Source organism: Dendrobates tinctorius, unplaced genomic scaffold (assembly GCF_039654945.1).
Source record: "Dendrobates tinctorius isolate UK_male_01 unplaced genomic scaffold, ASM3965494v1 ptg000104l, whole genome shotgun sequence".
NCBI lineage: Eukaryota > Metazoa > Chordata > Amphibia > Anura > Dendrobatidae > Dendrobates > Dendrobates tinctorius.
In genome coordinates, this window is record NW_027361772.1 from 16,243,609 (window position 1) to 16,263,282 (window position 19,674).

Genomic DNA, 19,674 nt, shown 5'->3' on the forward strand with positions numbered 1-19,674 from the left:
ATAGCACCATTGGTTCCATGATGCTGTACATGAGAAGGGGTTACATCAAAATACAAATATCACTTACAGTAAACAAACTAAGAATGACAGACTAGTACAGAGGGAAGAGGACCCTGCCCTTGCAGGCTTACATTCTACAAGATTATGGGGAAGGAGACAGTAGGTCGGGGGTTGCAGTAGCTCCGATGGTGTTGAGGTGGCAGTGTGGTCATTACAGGTTGCAAGCTTTTTTGAAGAGATGGGTTTTCAGGTTTTGTCTGAAGAATCCAAATGTGGTGGATAACCGGACGTGCTGGGGCACAGAATTCCAGAGGATAGGGGATATTCAGGAGAAGTCTTGGAGGCGATTGGGTGAGGAGCGAATAAGCGTGGAGGAGGGAAGGAGGTCTTGGGAGGACCAGAGATTACGTGAGGCAAGATATTGAGAAATTAGTTCGGAAATAGTTCAGAAATATATGGAGGAGAAAGGTTATAGATGGCTTTGTAGGTCAGTGTTAGTAGTTTAAACTGGATACGCTGGGAAATTGGGAGCCAGTGAGGGGAAGCAGGAGTGTAGCGAGGAAAGAGATTAGTCAGGCAGCAGAGTTAAGGACAGACTGAAGGGGTGCAAGAGTGTTAGAAGGTAGGCCACAGATGAGGATGTTGCAGTAGTTGAGGCGGAAGATGATTAGGGCATGCACAAGCATTTTGGTAGAGTGAGTGTTGAGAAAAGGATGGATTCTGGAAATATTTTTGAACTGGAGGCGACAGTAGGTGGCGAGAGCTTGGATGTGCAGTTTGAAGGACAGGGCAGAGTCAAGGGTTTCTCCGCGGCAGCGGATTTCCGGGACAGGGAAAAGTGTGATTTCATTTATTGTGATAGATAGATCAGGTAGGGAAGATATGTAAGATGGAGGAAAGATAATTAGTTCAGATTTGTCCACATGGAGCTTGAGGAAGCGAGAGAAGAAGAAGGAGGATATGGCTGATAGAAACTCTGGGATTGTGGACAGCAGAGAGGTGACATCTGGCCCAGAGAGGTAGATCTGAGTGTCGTCAGCATATAGATGGTATTGGAAGCCATAGGACTTTATGAGTTGTCCCAGGCTAAGGGTATAGATTGAGAAGAGAATGGGTCCTAGGACAGAGCCTTGAGGGACATCAAAAGAGAGAGGGCGAAATGAGGAGGTAGTGTGGGAGTAGGAAACGATAAATGTGCAGTTCGTCAGGTATGAGGAGATCCAGGATAGGGCGAGGTCTTTGACAGCAAAGGAAGAGAGGATCTGTAGTAGGAGGCAGTGGTCAACTGTGTCAAACGCAGAGGACAGGTCTAGAAGGAGGAGTATAGCGAATTGTCTGTTAGCTTTGGCTGTAAGTAAGTAGTAGTTAGTAAGTTTGGTCAGGGCAGTCTCAGTGGAATGGTGGGGACAGAAGCCAGATTGTAGGTTGTCGAAGAGCGAGTTAGATGCAAAATGAGAGGAAAGTTCAGCGTGGACGTGCTGCTCAAGGAGTTTGGAAGCAAATGGGAGCAAAGATATGGGGAGATAACTGGACATAGCGCTCGAGTCAAAGGATGGCTTTTTGAAGATAGGTGTGATTGTGCCATGTTTGAAAGCAGAGAGGAAGGTGCCAGAAGTTAGTGATAGGTTGAAGAGATGGGTTAGGGATGGGATAAGTGTGGTGGTGAGGTTGGGGAGCAGGTGGGATGGGATAGGGTCAAGTGGACAAGTGGGAGGTGTGATTTGGAGAGAAGATGAGCAAGCTCTCCTTCAGTGATTTTGGAGAGGAAAGTTATGGGGTTAGGGCATTGGTCTGGTATACAAATGGGTCGTGGTGGTCGGACAACAAAGACTTGCCTTGTTTGGTCGATCTTATTTTTGAAGTGGATGGCAAAGTCCTCGGCAGAGATTAGGGAAGTCGGAGGGGGCAGTGGTGGGCGGAGGAGGGAGTTAAAAGAGTTGAGCAACTGTTTGGGGTTGTTGGATAAGGAAGATACCAGTGATGTAAAGTAGGCCTGTTTAGCAGAGATGAGAGCTGATTTGAATGCAAGTGTTGCTTATTTGAATGAGGTGAAGTTATTTTGTGAATGCGTTTTCTTCCAACGCCGCTCTGCAATTTTGGATTCTTGCCGAAGCTTTTTAGTGGTGTTATCATGCCATGGTTGTCTATTAAATCGTCGCACTCTGCTATGCATGACAGGGGCGACCGAGTCGATGGCTGATGCAAGAGTGGCATTGTAGAAACTAGTAGCAGTGTCTGTGTCGTGGAGTAAAGATATGGAGGATAGCTGTAGAATAGAGTCAGAGAGTGTGCGAGTGTCTAGATGTGCGAGGTTTCTGCGGGGCGAGTAAGTTGGTGGACATGGGTGACAAGTGAGGAGGACAGGGATGAGAACGTGAGTAGACGGTGGTCAGATAGAGGGAGAGGGGACGTTGTGAAGTTAGATAGGGAGCAGACACGGGTGAAGACTAGGTCTAATGTGTGTCCGTCTGTGTGGGTGGCTGAGGAGTCCAGAAGATGAAATGAGCAAAAGGAGTTTGGAGGCTGCCGGCTGATGGGTGTCAATGGGGATGTTGAAGTCACCCATGATGATGGTGGGAATGTCAGCAGAGAGAAAGTGAAGAAGCCAGGTGGAGAACTGATCAATAAAGGAAGTGGTCGGGCCTGGACTTCGGTATACAACAGCCACTTGGAGGTTGTAGGGAGAGTAGATGCGGACAGAGTGGACTTCAAAAGAGGCGAGGATAAGGGAGGGAAGATGTGGGATTAGGTTAAAGGTGCAGTTGGAAGAAAGGAGAAGGCCCACTCCTCCACCATGTCTGTTGCCAGAGCGAGGAGTGTGGGTGAAGTGGAGGCTGCTGTAATATAGTGCAGCAGGGGAGGCTGTGCCAGAGGGTTTCAGGCAATTACAGGTAGGGTTTGTCAGGTTTTTGTCATATAAAAGAATCATACCAAGAAGAATGATTTCAGGACTTTTTCCGCCTTTAATGTTGACTATAATCTGTACAAATCAACTGAGAAAACAACTGAAATCTTTTTGAGAGGGAAATAAAAATAAGAAGACTAAAATAATGTGGTTGCATAAGTGTTAACACCCTCTTATAATTGGGGATATGGTTGTGGTTAAAATTAGCCAATCACATGTAACCGCATGGTAAATAGTAGTCAGTACAAAGCAGCTGTCATTTACAGAGATTCTGATTACCTCCATATACGTTTAGACTGTTCTAGTTAAATTTTGCAGACATTTTCTTAGTTGCATTTTACAGCAAAACCCATAAACAGCTTATAACACAGAGAAGGGATCTCATTATTGAAAGTTATCAGTCACGAAAAAGGTACAAAAAAATGTACAAGTCATTAGATATATCATGGAAAATTAAGAAAATGGTTAGCGAGAAGAGGCTTAAATTTAGTACATCAGTGACATTACGTAGAACTGGACATCACTCAAAAATTAAAGAAAAGAAAAACATTGTCTCATGAGGCTGCTAAGGCACCTACAAAAGCATAACAGGAGCTGTAGGTATTTCTGGCAAGTACTGGTTGTGTACCACATGTGACAACAATCTCCTGTATTCTTCACATGTCTGGCCTGTGGGGTACGGTGGCAAGACTGAAGCCTTTTCTTACAAAGAAGAACATCCAAACCAGGCTATTTTGCCAAAATGTGTTATGGTCTGATGAGACTAAGATTGATATTTTTGGCCATAATTCAAAAAGATATATTGGCTTAAAACCAACGCATCACCAAAAAACACCATACCCACAGTGAGGCATAGTGGAGGCAGCACTATGCTTTGGCATTTGGAACTGGGGCTTTGGTCAGGATGGAGGGAATTATGAACAGTTCCAAATATCAGTCAATTTTTACTTGAAAACCTTCAAACCTCTGCAAAAAAAATGAAGATGAAGCAGAATTTGTTGCCCAGTGCCACCTTTCAACATGACAACGACCCTATGCATACCTCCAAACCATCAAAAGAATTACGTTGGCAGAAGAAAAGCAAAGTTTTGGATTGACTCAGCCAGAGACCTGACCCTGAAACCACTTGATGATTATAATCTGTGAGTGACCTGAAGAGGGCGCTGTACACAGGAGATGTCCTCACAATCTGACAGATTTGAAGCTACTACAAGGAAGAGTGGGCAAAGGTTGCCAATCCTAGATGTGCCATGATGATGGACTCAGACCCAAAAAGACTGAATGATGTCATATATTCAAAGAATTATTCAACATAGTATTAATTTTGTTTATTTATGCAAACACATTATTTTACTTTATTATGTTTTTTTCTTTACAACCAAAAAGATTTCAGCGTATTTTTCCGTTGAATTTTACAGATTATGGGTGAAAAAAGTTCTGATATGATTTTATTTTTTATGACAAAAATCTGATATTTTAACAAGGGCCGTGCAGACATTTTATATCTATTGTTATGTACATCTATGTTTAATACTTTTAGATAGATGACACATTTGTGCTTTGCTTTATTTTTTGATCGCCAAGAAATCTGATTTCTTTCCATGATGCGGCAATGTACAGGCTGACCCGCATTCTATTTTATTCCATTCGCAGATGATGAATATTATTGAGTGGAGAACCCCTTTAAAAAAAAACTATTTTACTGCTTTATATTCAGATTTATTGGTTTTCCAATGGAACGTAAGATTTCAGGAGGAAAGCAGTAGTCACTAAAAAAGCAACTTTTTCCGACTTTTATAATAAAGTTGACAAACAGTCCAATATCACGTAAATAGCATATAAATCAGTCGCCACCTTTTTCGTAAACTATATTACTTTTTAAAAAAAACTATGATGACATGGAACTTTTCCTGTGAAACTGTCTATTTTTAAATTTATTTGGCATATTAACAGCTTTAAAAATATTTTTTCAAGGTTCACATTACCCCAACAGCCTGAGATACAAGTTTAATTTCATAGCTGACGTGGTGCAGAAGATCGCTCCGGCCGTTGTCCATCTGGAACTCTTTAGAAGGTAATCATCAAGACTGGAGATTCATGGGTGAGATCCAATTAAGAGTTGACTCGTTCACATTTAGAAGAAGCCAACCAATAAATTTTGTTTTATTTTTATTTATTTTTTTTTCTATTAAGCCTAACGCTAGAAATAGACTTAAAGATACACCAACCAAGGAAGAACAGCCCATCGTGCCTTCTTTGTAGAACCATTCATCTTTAAAGGTTAACCGTCGTTTCAATTTTTATTTATAAAAAAAAATCAATATTATGAAAATAAGAAATTTTTTGACATAGAGTGGGGAAAAAAAAGTATTTAGTCAGTCACCAATTGTGCAAGTACTCCCACTTAAAAAGATGAGAGAGGCCTGTAATTGACATCATAGGTAGACCACAACTATGAGAGTCAAAATGAGAAAACAAATCCAGAAAATCACCTTGTCTGATTTGGCAAGATTTATTTTGCAAATTGTGGTGGAAAATAAGTATTTGGCCATTAACAAAAGTTCATCTCAATATTTTGTTATATATCCTTTGTTGGCAATGACAGAGGTCAAACGTTTTCCGTAAGTATTCACAAGGTTGGTACACACTATTGGTGGTATGTTGGCCCATTCCTCCATGCAGATCTCCTCTAGAGCAGTGGATTTTCAAATCCTTCCAAAGGTTTTCTATGGGGTTGAGATCTGGAGACTGGCTAGGCCACTCCAGGACCTTCATATGCTTCTTACGAAGCCACTCCTTCGTTGCCCTAGCCGTGTGCTTGGGATCATTACCATGCTGAAAGACCCATCCACGTTTCATCTTCAATGCCCTTGCTGATGGAAGGAGGTTTGCACTCAAAATCTCACGATACATGGCCCCATTCATTCTTTCATGTACACGGATCAGTCGTCCTGGTCCCTTTGCAGAGAAACATCCCCAAAGCATGATGTTGCCACCCTCATGCTTCACACTAGGTATGGTGTTCATTTGGATGCAACTCAGCCTTCTGTCACCTCAAACACGACGAGTTTTGATTCTACCAAACAGTTCTACTTTGGTTTCATCAGACCATATGACATTCTCCCAATACTCTTCTGGATAATCCAAATGCTCTCTAGCAAACTTCAGATGGGCCCGGACATGTACTGGCTTAAGCAGGGGGACACGTCTGGCACTGTAGGATCAGAGTCCCTGGCGGCGTAGTGTGTTACTGATGGTAGCCTTTGTTACGGTGGTCCCAGCTCTATGCAGGTCATTCACTAGGTCCCCCCGTGTGGTTTTGGGATTTTTGCTCACCGTTCTTGTGATAATTTTGACCTCACGGGGTGAGATCTTGCGTGGAGCCACAGATCGAGGGAAATTATCAGTGGTCTTGTATGTCTTCCATTTTCTTATTATTGCTCCCACAGTTGATTTAATCACACCAAGCTGCTTGCCTATTGCATTGCAGATTCAGTCTTCCCAGCCTGGTGCAGGACTACAATTTTGTTTCTGGTGTCCCTCGACATCTCTTTGGTCTTCACCATAGTGAGGTTTGGAGTGTGACTGTTTGAGGTTGTGGACAGGTGTCTTTTATACTGATAACAAGTTCAAACAGGTGCCATTACTACAGGTAATGAGTGGAGGACAGAGGAGCCTCTTAAAGAAGAAGTTATAAGTCTGTGAGAGACAGAAATCTTGCATGTTTTTAGGTGACCAAATACTTATTTTGCATCATAATTTGCAAAATAAATCTTGCCAAATCAGACAAGGTGATTTTCTGGATTTGTTTTCTCATTTTGACTCTCATAGTTGTGGTCTACCTATGATGTCAATTACAGGCCTCTCTCGTCTTTTTAAGTGGGAGAACTTGCACCATTTATGGCTGACTAAATACTTTTTTTCCCCACTGTATCTTATCAAAGAAATCTGCTTCTTTTTCCTCTTGGAGTTGAATTTTCACTCTCAATTAATGAATAAAATCTGTATGCAGTGAAGACAGATTTTTTCGTTACTGAGATCGGAGATGACAGTTGGTGCTTATAAAATTCTATGGAGGGGAGGAGCTAGAGGCGGAGACAGACATTCTACTGCAAGTTCCATAGAATTTTCTGAGCACCAACTGTCATTTCCTATCTCAGTACTAACTGAAAATGTATTTTATAGATTTTATGCATAAATTGAGAATGATCAGTCCAAGAGGAGAAAGATTTCTCTGATACGATATATTACAAAGATTCTTATTTTCATGTGTACTATTGATTTATGAACTAGAACAAAATTAAATGACGGTTACTCTTTAAATGACGGTTACTCTTTAACCACTTAGCGACCAGGGGCATTTTAGTTTTTTAATTTCTGTTTTTTGCTCCCCTTCTTCCCAGCGCCATAACTTTTTTTTTTGGTTAATATGGCCATGTCAGGGCTTATTTTTTGCAGGACAAGTTGTACTTTTGAACAACAAAAGTGGTTTTAACATATCGTGTACTGGAAAACAGTAAAAAAAATCCAAGTGCGGTGAAATTGCAGAAAAAAGTGCAATCCCACAGTTGCTTCTTGGGTTTTTTTTTACCATGTCCACTAAATGCTAAAACTGACCTGCCATTATGATTCTCCAGGTCATTACGAGTTCACAGACACCAAACATGTCTAGGTTCTTTTTTTTATTTAAGTGGTAAATAAAAATTACAAAATTTGTTAGGAAAAAAAGGCGCCATTTACAAGACCTGTAGCGTCTCTATTTTTCATCATCTGGGGCTGAGTGAGGGCTTATTTTTTCTAAGCTTAGCTGTCGTTTTTATTGATACCATTTTGCTGTGTATACGATCTTTTGATCTCCCATTATTGCATTTTATTGCAACAGCATCGACCAGAAAACGTAATTCTGGTGTTTTTGATTTTTTTCTCGTTACGCCGTTTAGCGATCAGGTTAATTCTTTTTTTATATTGATAGATCGGGCGATTCTTAATGCAGCGACACCAAATATGTGTTTTTCATTTTTCTTTATTTTTCTTTTGAATAGGGCGAAAGAGGGGTGATTTGAACTTTCTTATTTTTAAAAATTTTTAAAAACATTTCATTTTACTTTTTGCAATCTCGAATAGTCTCCATGGGAGACTAGAAGCTGCAGTTGTCTGATTGCCTCTGCTACACATAGGCGATGATCAGATCGCCTGAATATAGCAGAAATGCTGACTTGCTGTAAGCATGGGGTGGTGCTCATAGCAATCCGACAATGACAACCATAGAGGTCTGCTTCAGACCTCTGGTTGTGATGCCGACCCATCGGTGACCCACAATCAAGTCATCGAGGGTTGGGATTAGCAACGCACTTCCGGTAAGTACGATTTAAATTCCAATGTCAGATCAGAGATTGACAGAGGCATTTGACTAGTTAACAGCCGTGGGTGGATCGCGATTCCACCTGCTGCTGTTGTGGACACATGTCAGCTGTACTGATAAGTTGTTATGTGCCTGGAAAGGTGCAGCTCAGCACCGGATCCCACATCAAACAGAGGGACTCTGACGTGGGCATACTATTACGCCCAACGTAGGAAAGGGATTAACCCCTTACCGACATATGATGTACTGGTACGTTATATGTTGGCTCCCTGACTTTGATGCAAGTTTACACAACAAGCCCATAGCTTTTCCTGCACATTAATCAGCCACTAACAGCCACGAGGGGAGAGGAGCTTCTCCTGTGGCTGTTAACCTGTTAAATCCCGTTGTCAATCTTTGACAGCAGCATTTAACACGCACCGACAGGGGTGTGTGTCGTTCCACGCTCCTATCAGCTCGCTCAAGACACGCCGATGGGATGAAGACCCTTGTGCTTATCATAATGATCCTCTGTGAAAGCCGTTTTGATGCCGGCGTTCATAGGAGATCATGATTTTAGCTATACATAGCAGGGCTGATGCACTGCCCTGTATAGCACAAGCGAACAGACAACTGCAGCTTCAAGTCCCCTATGAGGACTAACAAATACAGTAAAAAGTGAAAAAAAAGTTTAATATAAAAAAATTAATAAAACCTACAAAAGTACAAATCACCCTCCTTTTGCCCCATTAAAAATAAAACAACTTAAAAAAAATAAAAAGTAGACATTTGGTATCGCCACATTCGTAGAAGTACGATCTATCAAATTCTAAAATAAATTAATCCGATCGCTATACGGCGTAACGAAGCAATCAAAACATCGTATCTACCCCCAAATGGTATAAGTAAAAAGGTCAGCTCAGGACACAATAAATAAACCCTCACCCAACCTCAGATCCCAAAAATGAAAATGTTACAGGTCTTGGAAAATGGCGACAAAGGCAAAAAAAAATTTCTTAAAAAAAAAATTTGGATTTTTTTTACCACTTAAATAAAAAATACAAACAAAAAAACTAGACATGTTTGGTATCTGTGTACTCGTACTGACCTGGAGAATCATAATGCCAGGTCAGTTTTACTACATAGTGAACCTGGTAAATAAAGAGAAACAAAAAACAATTGTGCACTTTTTTGGGGTATTTTCACTGCACTTGGACACTTGGATTTTTTTTCCCGTTTTCCATCACACTATGTGGTAGAATAAATGGTTTAATTAAAAAGTACAACTCTTGGAAGAATGGGAGGAAAAAACGAAAACGAAAATAGGTCACAGCATGAATAAAGTGATTACAGCCTGTCTAGCTGGTTTGACGCCAAGTGATCAGCTGTGATCAGTGATTGAACCAGGCAGCGAGTGTTCCGTTTCCCTGCAGTGCCACCTCAGGAGAAAATGGGTATTACACAGTTCTTATTAAAGCCACTGACAGGTTGGCTGCAAAATGAAGCTCCTTTAAAGTGTGTCTTACGTTATACATCATTTTACAGATATATTCTACATAAATATTTGAGTAGTGTAATATTACAGATCTCGATCCAATCCTTATTGACCTATTGTATTATTGTATTATCTCCAAGTATCAGATCTTAAAGGGGTTTCCAGAACATATAGGAAGTATTATCATTGGGATAGGTTATCAATATCAGCTCGGGGCACCTGGCAACCTCCAGCTATAAGCTGTCCAGGGTCTCACCTTATGTCTCAGTTATTGTTTCACATGGGTGATACTAATAATTCTCTACAATGTCAATGTAGACATGAAAAAATAGGAGGACAGAGGAGCATAAAAATGGCAAAAGTTTATTATCATCACATCAATAGTATCAAAGAATCATAAAAGATCAGTACAAAATAGCATAGTAATAGATACAAATGAGGAAAGGAGGCAACAGGGGAAAAGGAGTGAATAACAACAAGCTCAGTGCAGGGCCGGTTTTAGGCAAAGTGGGGCCCTAGGCAAAGATTAAAATGGGGCCCCAAAAGCTAACATATTGGACATCACACAGAAGCATTTCCGTTGTATTTATATGCGCTGAGTTCAGGCCGCTAAATGAGTGTGATCGACAATATTGAAGTCGTTCAACACTTGTTTCCCGGCCTCTTTCCACCGTCTGAGAAAGAATGATGGGGACAGAACAATCACTAATGGATCACTAACAAATCACCATACAGTATCATGTTATCAGCAGCACATCTACAGTTTACACCCCATAGTCCTCCATATAATATAATGTGCCCCATAGTCCTCCATATAGTATAATACACTCCTCAGTTCTCCATATTGCATAATTCACTCCCCATAGTCCTCCATATTTTATAATACACTCCCTATAGTCCTCCATATAATATAATGTACTCCATAGTCCTCCATATAGTATAATACACTCCTCAGTCCTCCATATAGTATAATACACTCCCCATAGTCCTCAATATAATAAATAATAATAATCTTTATTTTTATATAGCGCTAACATATTCCGCAGCGCTTTACAGTTTGCACACACTGTCCCCGATGGGGGCTCACAATCTAAATTCCCTATCAGTATGTCTTTGGAATGTGGGAGGAAACCGGAGTACCCGGAGGAAACCCACGCAAACACGGGGAGAACATACAAACTCCTTGCAGATGTTGTCCTTGGTGGGATTCGAACCACTGAGCCACCGTGCTGCCCTATATATAGTATAATACACTCCTCATAGCCCTCCATTAAAATACACTTAGTTCTCCATATAGTATAATACACTCCCCATAGTCCTCCATATATTAAAATACACTGCTCAGTCCACCATATAGTATAATACACTCCTCATAGTGCTCCATATAGTATAATGCACCGCCATAGTCATCCATGTAGTACAATTCACTTCCCATAGTATAATGCACACCATAGTTCATCATATAATGTATTCCCCATAGTCCTCAATACAGTATAATGCAGCCCACATAGAGCATAATGCAGCCACCCCACAGAGTATAATGCAGCCCCGCCATACAATATAATGTAATCCCCATAGAATATAATGCAGCCCCCCTCTTATAGTATAATGCAGCCACCCCTTAGAGCATAATGCAGCTACCCCTCAGAGTATAATGCAGCTATTCCACAGAATATAATGTAACCCCCCATAGAATATAATGCAGCCCCTCCATAGAATATATGGCAACCCCCTCATAGAGTATAATGCAGCCCCTTATATAGTATAATGTAGCCCTTCTCATATAGTATAATGCAGCCCCCATAGAATATAATAAAGCCCCCATACAATATAATCTAGCCCCCACAGATAATGCCGCCCCCCATAGAATACAATGTAGCCTCCTCATATAGTATAATGTAGCCCCCTCATAGAGTATGATGCAATCACCGCCCATAGAATATAATAAATATAATACAGCCCCCCATAGAATATAATGTAGCCCCAAATAGAATAAAATTCTGCCCACCTCCCCATAGAATATAATGTAAAATGTACCCCCTTGGTATATAACTCAGCTGCATAGTATAAAGCACAGCACCACCATGGTATATAGAACAGCCCACCATGGTATATAGCACAGTACCACATGGTATATAGCACAGACCACCATGGTATATAGCCCAGCATGGTATGTAGCCCAGCACCACATGGTATATAGCCCATCATGGTATATAGCCCAGCACCACATGGTATATAGCCCAGCACAGTGTACAGCCCAGCACAGTATACAGCCCAGCATAGTATACAGCCCAGCATAGTATATAGCCCAGCACAGTATACAGCCTAGCATAGTATAGAGCCCAGCACAGTATATAGCCCAGCACAGTATATAGCCCAGCATAGTATACAGCCCAGAATAGTATATAGCCCACCATAGTATACAGCCCAGCATAGTATATAGCCCAGCACAGTATACAGCCTAGCACAGTATACAGCCCAGCATAGTATATAGCCCAGCACAGTATATAGCCCAGCATGGTATATAGCCCAGCACAGTATACAGCCCAGCATTGTATATAGCCCAGCATAGTATATAGCCCACCATAGTATACAGCCCAGCATGGTATATAGCCCACCATAGTATACAGTCCAGCATGGTATACAGCCCAGCACAGTATACAGCCCAGCATGGTATATAGCCCAGCATAGTATACAGCCCACCATAGTTTATAGCCCAGCATGGTATATAGCCCACCAATGCCACAATAGTATATAGCCCAGCACAGTATACAGCCCAGCATGGTATAAAGCCCACCAATGCCACCATAGTATATAGCCCAGCACAGTATACAGCCCAGCATGGTATAAAGCCCACCAATGCCACAATAGTATATAGCCCAGCACAGTATACAGCCCAGCATGGTATAAAGCCCACCAATGCCACCATAGTATATAGCCCAGCACAGAGTATAGCCCAGCATAGCATATAGTCGCTCCCCCCCAGAATGGCCCCACAGTCCAGTACTCATACTGATATATTAAAAAAAAACAAAAAAATATTCTCACCTTCTCCTTGTGCCCGCGCTGCTGGCTGCTCCTGTCTCCTGCTCTGCCGGCACACAGTGAGAGCGCAATGACGTCATCGCGCCCCCGCTGTGTCAGTGGCAGAGCGGGGAATGATGGGAGAGGGAGCGTTGGCTGACGCTCTCTCCTCCATTATTGCTTTGAACTGTACTGGCAGTCGCCGGTATAGTTCAATGCGGCGGCGGGGGGAGTCGGCACTGGGGGAAAGCGGGCCCCCTGCTTCAAGGGGCCCTATAGCAGCTGTGTGATGTGCTGCTAGCTGGGGGCCCCTGGGGGAGCGGGGGCCCTAGGCAGCTGCCTGGTCTGCCTGCCCCTAACGCCGGCCCTGGCTCAGTGTCAGCATAAATATTCGGTACTCCAAGACATACAGTTGTGGCCAAAAGTATTGACACCCCTGCAATTCTGTCAGATAATACTCAGTTTCTTCCTGAAAATGATTGCAAACACAAATTCTTTGGTATTATTATCTGAATTTATTTTGTCTTAAATGAAAAAACACAAAAAGAATTGTCCTAAAGCCAAATTGGATATAATTCCACACCAAACATAATAAAGAGGGTGGACAAAAGTATTAGCACTGTTCGAAAAATCATGTGATGCTTCTCTAGTTTGTGTAATTAACAGCACCTGTAACTTGACTGTGGCACCTAACAGGTGTTGGCAATAACTAAATCACACTTGCAGCCAGTTGACATGGATTAAAGTTGACTCAACCTCTGTCCTGTGTCCTTGTGTGTACCACATTGAGCATGGAGAAAAGAAAGAAGACCAAAGAACTGTCTGAGGACTTGAGAAACCAAATTGTGAGGAAGCATGAGCAATCTCAAGGCTACAAGTCCATCTCCAAAGACCTGAATGTTCCTGTGTCTACCGTGCGCAGTGTCATCAAGAAGTTTAAAGCCCATGGCACTGTGGCTAACCTCCCTAGATGTGGACGGAAAAGAAAAATTGACAAGAGATTTCAACGCAAGATTGTGCGGATGTTGGATAAAGAACCTCGACTAACATCCAAACAAGTTCAAGCTGCCCTGCAGTCCGAGGGTACAACAGTGTCAACCCGTACTATCCGTCGGCGTCTGAATGAAAAGGGACTGTATGGTAGGAGACCCAGGAAGACCCCACTTCTTACCCCGAGACATAAAAAAGCCAGGCTGGAGTTTGCCAAAACTTACCTGAAAAAGCCTAAAATGTTTTGAAAGAATGTTCTCTGGTCAGATGAGACAAAAGTAGAGCTTTTTGGGCAAAGGCATCAACATAGAGTTTACAGGAGAAAAAAAGAGGCATTCAAAGAAAAGAACACGGTCCCTACAGTCAAACATGGCGGAGGTTCCCTGATGTTTTGGGCTTGCTTTGCTGCCTCTGGCACTGGACTGCTTGACCGTGTGCATGGCATTATGAAGTATGAAGACTACCAACAAATTTTGCAGCATAATGTAGGGCCCAGTGTGAGAAAGCTGGGTCTTCCTCAGAGGTCATGGGTCTTCCAGCAGGACAATGACCCAAAACACACTTCAAAAAGCACTAGAAAATGGTTTGAGAGAAAGCACTGGAGACTTCTAATGTGGCCAGCAATGAGTCCAGACCTGAATCCCATAGAACACCTGTGGAGAGATCTAAAAATGGCAGTTTGGAGAAGGCACCCTTCAAATATCAGGGACCTGGAGCAGTTTGCCAAAGAAGAATGGTCTAAAATTCCAGCAGAGCATTGTAAGAAACTCATTGATGGTTACCGGAAGCGGTTGGTCGCAGTTATTTTGGCTAAAGGTTGTGCAACCAAGTATTAGGCTGAGGGTGCCAATACTTTTGTCCGGCCCATTTTTGGAGTTTTGTGTGAAATGATCAATGTTTTGCTTTTGCTTCATTCTCTTTTGTGTTTTTTCATTTAAGACAAATTAAATGATGGTAATAATACCAAAGAATTTGTGTTTGCACTCATTTTCAGGAAGAAACTGACAGAATTGCAGGGGTGTCAATACTTTGGGCCACAACTGTATATGGAGCTTGAGTGTTTGTTCTAGTGTTCGTGTGCCAACTGGCACCATTTTCCTTTGCATTTAATATGCTACCTGGTTCTGTTATTTCAATGTCAATGTAGAGGACAGGGAAACTTTCAATCATTTTGTATGACAGGGAGCAGGACTCACATGCTTTCTTTATGTGTCGGCGGGGGTAGTAGGACCACAGGATTGCTCTATGTGTGGACGTCGGTAATAGGGCTCACAGTCCTTCTCTATGTGCGGGCAGGGGTAGGACCACAGCCTTTCTATATGCCTGGGCAGGCGAGCAGGACTCACAAGCTTTCTCTGTGTCTGGGCACAGGAGAAGGGCTCATACTCTTCTTTATCTTTGGGCGGGGGGTAGTAGGACCACAGGATTGCTCTATGTGCTGACGTTGGTACTAGGACTCACAGGCTTTCTCTATGTGTGGGCAGGGCTAATAGGTCCACAGCCTTTATATATATATGCCTGGGCAGGAGAGCAGGACTCACAGGCTTTCTCTATGTCTAGGCACGAGAGCAGGACTCACACGCTTCTTTATCTTTGGGCAGGGGTAGTAGGACCACATGATTGATCTATGTATGCGGGGATAATAGGACTCACATGCTTTCTCTATGTGCGGGCAGGAGAGTAGCACTCACAGGATTACTCTATGTGTGGGCGAGAGAGCAGGACTCACAGGCTTTCTCTATGGTTTAAGTGGTAAATCGGGACTTATCGACCTGTAATCAAGAAATTTTTGAATTAATCTAATGAAGGAATTCATGCTAGTAATAAGCCAGGACCTGTGCCCCGGGTGCTGGGAGTCAGGGAAATGGGAGGAATGCCAAGAAGCCACCTTGCCTTGGCCAGGGTATGGACAGTTCAGCTGCAAGACTAGATAATAGCTGAACCGTGCTCCCATAACACGTAATATCACCGGGTGTTTTGTTGCTGCAGGTCTCCGTTCACTGGCCAGGAGATGGCCGTGTCCAGCGGCTCAGGATTTATTGTGTCTGAGGATGGACTTATCGTAACAAACGCCCATGTCCTCACCAACAAACAGAGGATTAAAGTGGAAGTAAAAGACGGGGCTCATTACGATGCCAAGATCAAGGACATTGACCAGAAGTTGGACATTGCACTTATTAAGATTGACCCAGATGTAAGTACTGGAGACCGGCCTGTTACCCCACTAATAATGGTTAAAACTAAAAGAGAAAGAGCGCAATAGGGTCTTACCCAGGTAAAAGAGATATAGTTCAAGCTGTTATACTCACCAATAGCAGGAGAGTTGGAGGCATAAAGGAATAGAAGTCAAAGCTGCTGCACATCCAAATGGCCACTCCGTGACCATAAATCATCAGATATCAAAGAAATAATTTTCAGATTAACCGTGCGCTGCTAGACAAAACGACTCCTTTCCAGATTGTGTACTTGTATACTTTTATTTTCCCAACGCGTTTCGAAGTTTCAAACTTCGATGTGTACCTCAGGTACACATCAACCCCTGAGGAAGAAGTTTGAAACTTCGAAACGCGTTGGGAAAATAAAAGTATACAAGTACACAATCTGGAAAGGAGTCGTTTTGTCTAGCAGCGCACGGTTAATCCGAAAATTATTTCTTTGATATCTCACCCCACTAATAATAGGACTATTAAACTCAATGGGACTGGCCGACGGTAACTTCCGTGTCCCTATACACCCTACCACGGTACCCGTGAGTGTGCGTGTGCTTTGAAGGAACGTGTTACCCCATTTTGGGCCACAAGTGGTATGATGGAACGGGGGGACGTTACCTACCTTACCTTCATGCGATGGATCAGGGAGTTAACAACAGCTTTACTTGAATTCTTGAATACGTTTCCCAACATCTGGTATACGGTAGGGATCTCTTTAACCATTCCTTACGTGTGAGGCCGAGGTTCATATCTTTGTTTCTTTACAAATGGCATAATGATGATGTTCAGTACAGTTGCAGAGTAACAGAGTCTTTCTTCTACCACTATCGATATCTGTCCCTACGGTGCAATACCCTGTGCTCCTTCCTGGTCAGATAAAGGTTCAAATTAATGCTCCAGGATGGGTTCGGCATATGAAAACAATTGCAGCATGCTGTGAGTGGCTCCGATATTCGGATCACTCGCACCCATACAAGTCTATGGGTGCGTGTGAAACATGGCACTGCACTCTGATGTCAGCTGAGTGCAGTCCGACTTATACTCACAGAGACAATGGAGAAGATGGAGAAATTACTTTCTCCATCTTCTTCATACCTGTGCTATGATTCTCTCATCTGAGTGATCATTAGCATAATCGGCCCGATTCTCTCGCATGAGAGAATATACGGCAGTGTGAGCGTACCCTTATACTAGCAAACTTGTAGGCTACACCAAAATTTATAAGAGGAGCCTTGGAGAAATAAGGCACCATGGCTTCTTGCGTGGCCTCCACTTAAGGAATCAATCGACATAAAAAGTGAAGTCACTTTAGGTAAATTATATAGCTTGGCTTGTACAGAACCTGAATTATAATTTGTATTATACTCCAGAGCTGCACTCACAATTCTGCTGATTGTTACTGAAAACTATAATCAGACACATCCCTAGCAGCTTGGGTGACCTCCTGTTAGATTTTTTTTGTTTCCTGTACAGTTCATAGTTAAAAACTGCACTTTACAGATGGTAAATCCCCAGCTGGTAAGTCCTGCGCAGACCAGTGGCTCTCCCCTTTTATTTAATCTTATTCCCCAGTCAAAAACTCATCATCCCTGTGTGCACAGCGAGTCTGCCGCTGCTCTGGGAGTCTTGCATTGGCTGCAGAGCTGACATCACCTTGACATTGCGGCAGCCACTCAGTGAGCTCGGTGGCCCTGCCAGTGTACACGGAATACCCCGCTCAAAGCCAGACCTGACTGCAGTAGTAGAGACTCAGGGGTGGACCTAGGGAGGGTGAATAGAGCGCTTTTTTTCATATATTAAACTGTTCCTGGGGACAAAGATTAACTAAAAGGGGATAAAAGGGGAGGGAAGGAGGGTTTTTTGTGATTTCAGCTCTGAAGCTTATGGTATTATAAAACTTCCTTTGGAATTTATTACAAGCTATAATGTGTCTCTGTGCCGTTCCAGTCACTTGATTGCCATGGCCGATCACAGGCCTTGTCAGTCAGGTGACCGAAGACAATTGCTTCCACCACCACCAGTGTAGTTATCGCTGGTTCCACGGGTGTTTAGAGCGGGTACGTAACGTCTATATGGTTTGTACATTTTTTTATGCATGTCGGATAACTCACTTAAGTCACACCAGGAACTAAATTAAAAGAGTTTCCCTGTCCTCCCTTTACCTCCACTCCAAAAAAAATGATATAACTTTAACAACTTTGGCCGCAGGTCCAGCAGCTCCAGTGTTATGCTTCATATAGGACACAGCTCCAGTGATGTATATGAAGGGGGCTGGCTGACTGCTTTTTTCAACAGCTAAGGCCTCTTTCACACTTCCGTTTTTGACAATCAGTCATGATCCGCCAATTTTGAAAAAAAACGGATCCGACATTTTTCTTTGCGGATCCGTTTTTTTCCCCATTGACTTTCATTATTGGCGGATCCTGACTGATTGCCGTCCGTTGCATCCGTTTTTTTGAGGATCCGCCACGATGTTAGTGTCCGTCAACATCCTGAAAGATCTCCAAACGGAGCTTGCAACGTTTTTTTGGCCGGCGGATCCTCCAGACACTGAATTAACCCCAAAATCTGTCTGGGTGCCGGACAAAAAAAAAATCTCTCTCTCTCTCTCTCTCGATACATACACAGATAAGGGGGCTGACTTAGCTATTGAAATCAACACTGGTGGCACAACATAGGGTTGGCCATTCTTTCAGTGGAATTGTTTTTCAGTATTATCTGCTCAACAATATTGATTTACAGTTTACCATCAATGTGTGAACAGTGGGGTCCAGGCCTCCGTGTGTTCAGCTGAACAAGAAGCCATAATGACTATTGACCTCCTTTATGTGATCTCGGCACAACAGTGAACCGCTACATATGCGCCAGATACTGACCGTAGCTCATCCCAATAGAAGTCTCATTACATTGTAAAATCCCCTTTTACAGGCTCCACTTCCAGTCCTCATGCTGGGCCGATCGTCTGACCTTCGGCCTGGAGAATTTGTGGTAGCACTCGGCAGCCCCTTCTCTCTACAGAACACTGTGACCACCGGCATTATCAGTACAACCCAAAGAGGAGGGAAAGAACTAGGTCTGAAAGATTCAGACATGGATTACATCCAGACAGACGCCATCATTAATGTGAGTCTCCAGCTGCCGTATGACTGTGTATATGGCGGTCTTTACCTGATTCAAATGTGCGCCATTAATCATTACTTTCTTTCTTTTATCAGTATGGAAACTCTGGGGGGCCTTTAGTGAACCTGGTGAGTAGTCACTGCGACCTTATTAACAATGACATTGGTATGACTGCTTTATGCTTTAATTTTGTAATTAAAGAATAGCTAATCTTTTAGTTTGTTTTTCAGAATTTTGTCTCCAGCATGGAAAGTTATGAAATAAATCACTTTATTAGGAGATTTGTCGATTTGTTTTCATTGTTGCAAAAGAATATAGCATTTAAGTGACTTTCAAACTCTTTTTTTCCCCCAGTCTATTTTCCTGCCTGAAATCTGAATGTTCTCATTTGGAGTACAGCTGATGGCAGTATTGATCATCTCAGCACCCGTGTCTCACTTCTGATAAGGACACAGATTTATACAGTCGTCTGACTGCGCCGTAACCAAGACACCCAGGGGAGGTCACAGGGTCTGAGCTAACCATTTCACTGCCATCATCTGTACTCTATATGAGTACGTTCTTATATCAATACAGAGGAAGGAAATTG

General features: G+C 42.6%; 1 protein-coding gene across 1 annotated transcript in view; it reads left to right on the top strand.

Annotated features, from left to right (window-relative positions):
- Positions 1-19,674, top strand: part of HTRA4 (HtrA serine peptidase 4) — a 51,117-nt gene that overhangs the window by 12,350 nt on the left and 19,093 nt on the right. The window contains exons 2-5 of the mRNA XM_073588972.1: positions 4,880-4,979; positions 15,745-15,949; positions 18,894-19,088; positions 19,181-19,213. Of these exons, the coding sequence (XP_073445073.1) occupies positions 4,880-4,979; positions 15,745-15,949; positions 18,894-19,088; positions 19,181-19,213 (533 nt within the window). The remainder of the gene's footprint in view (positions 1-4,879; positions 4,980-15,744; positions 15,950-18,893; positions 19,089-19,180; positions 19,214-19,674) is intronic.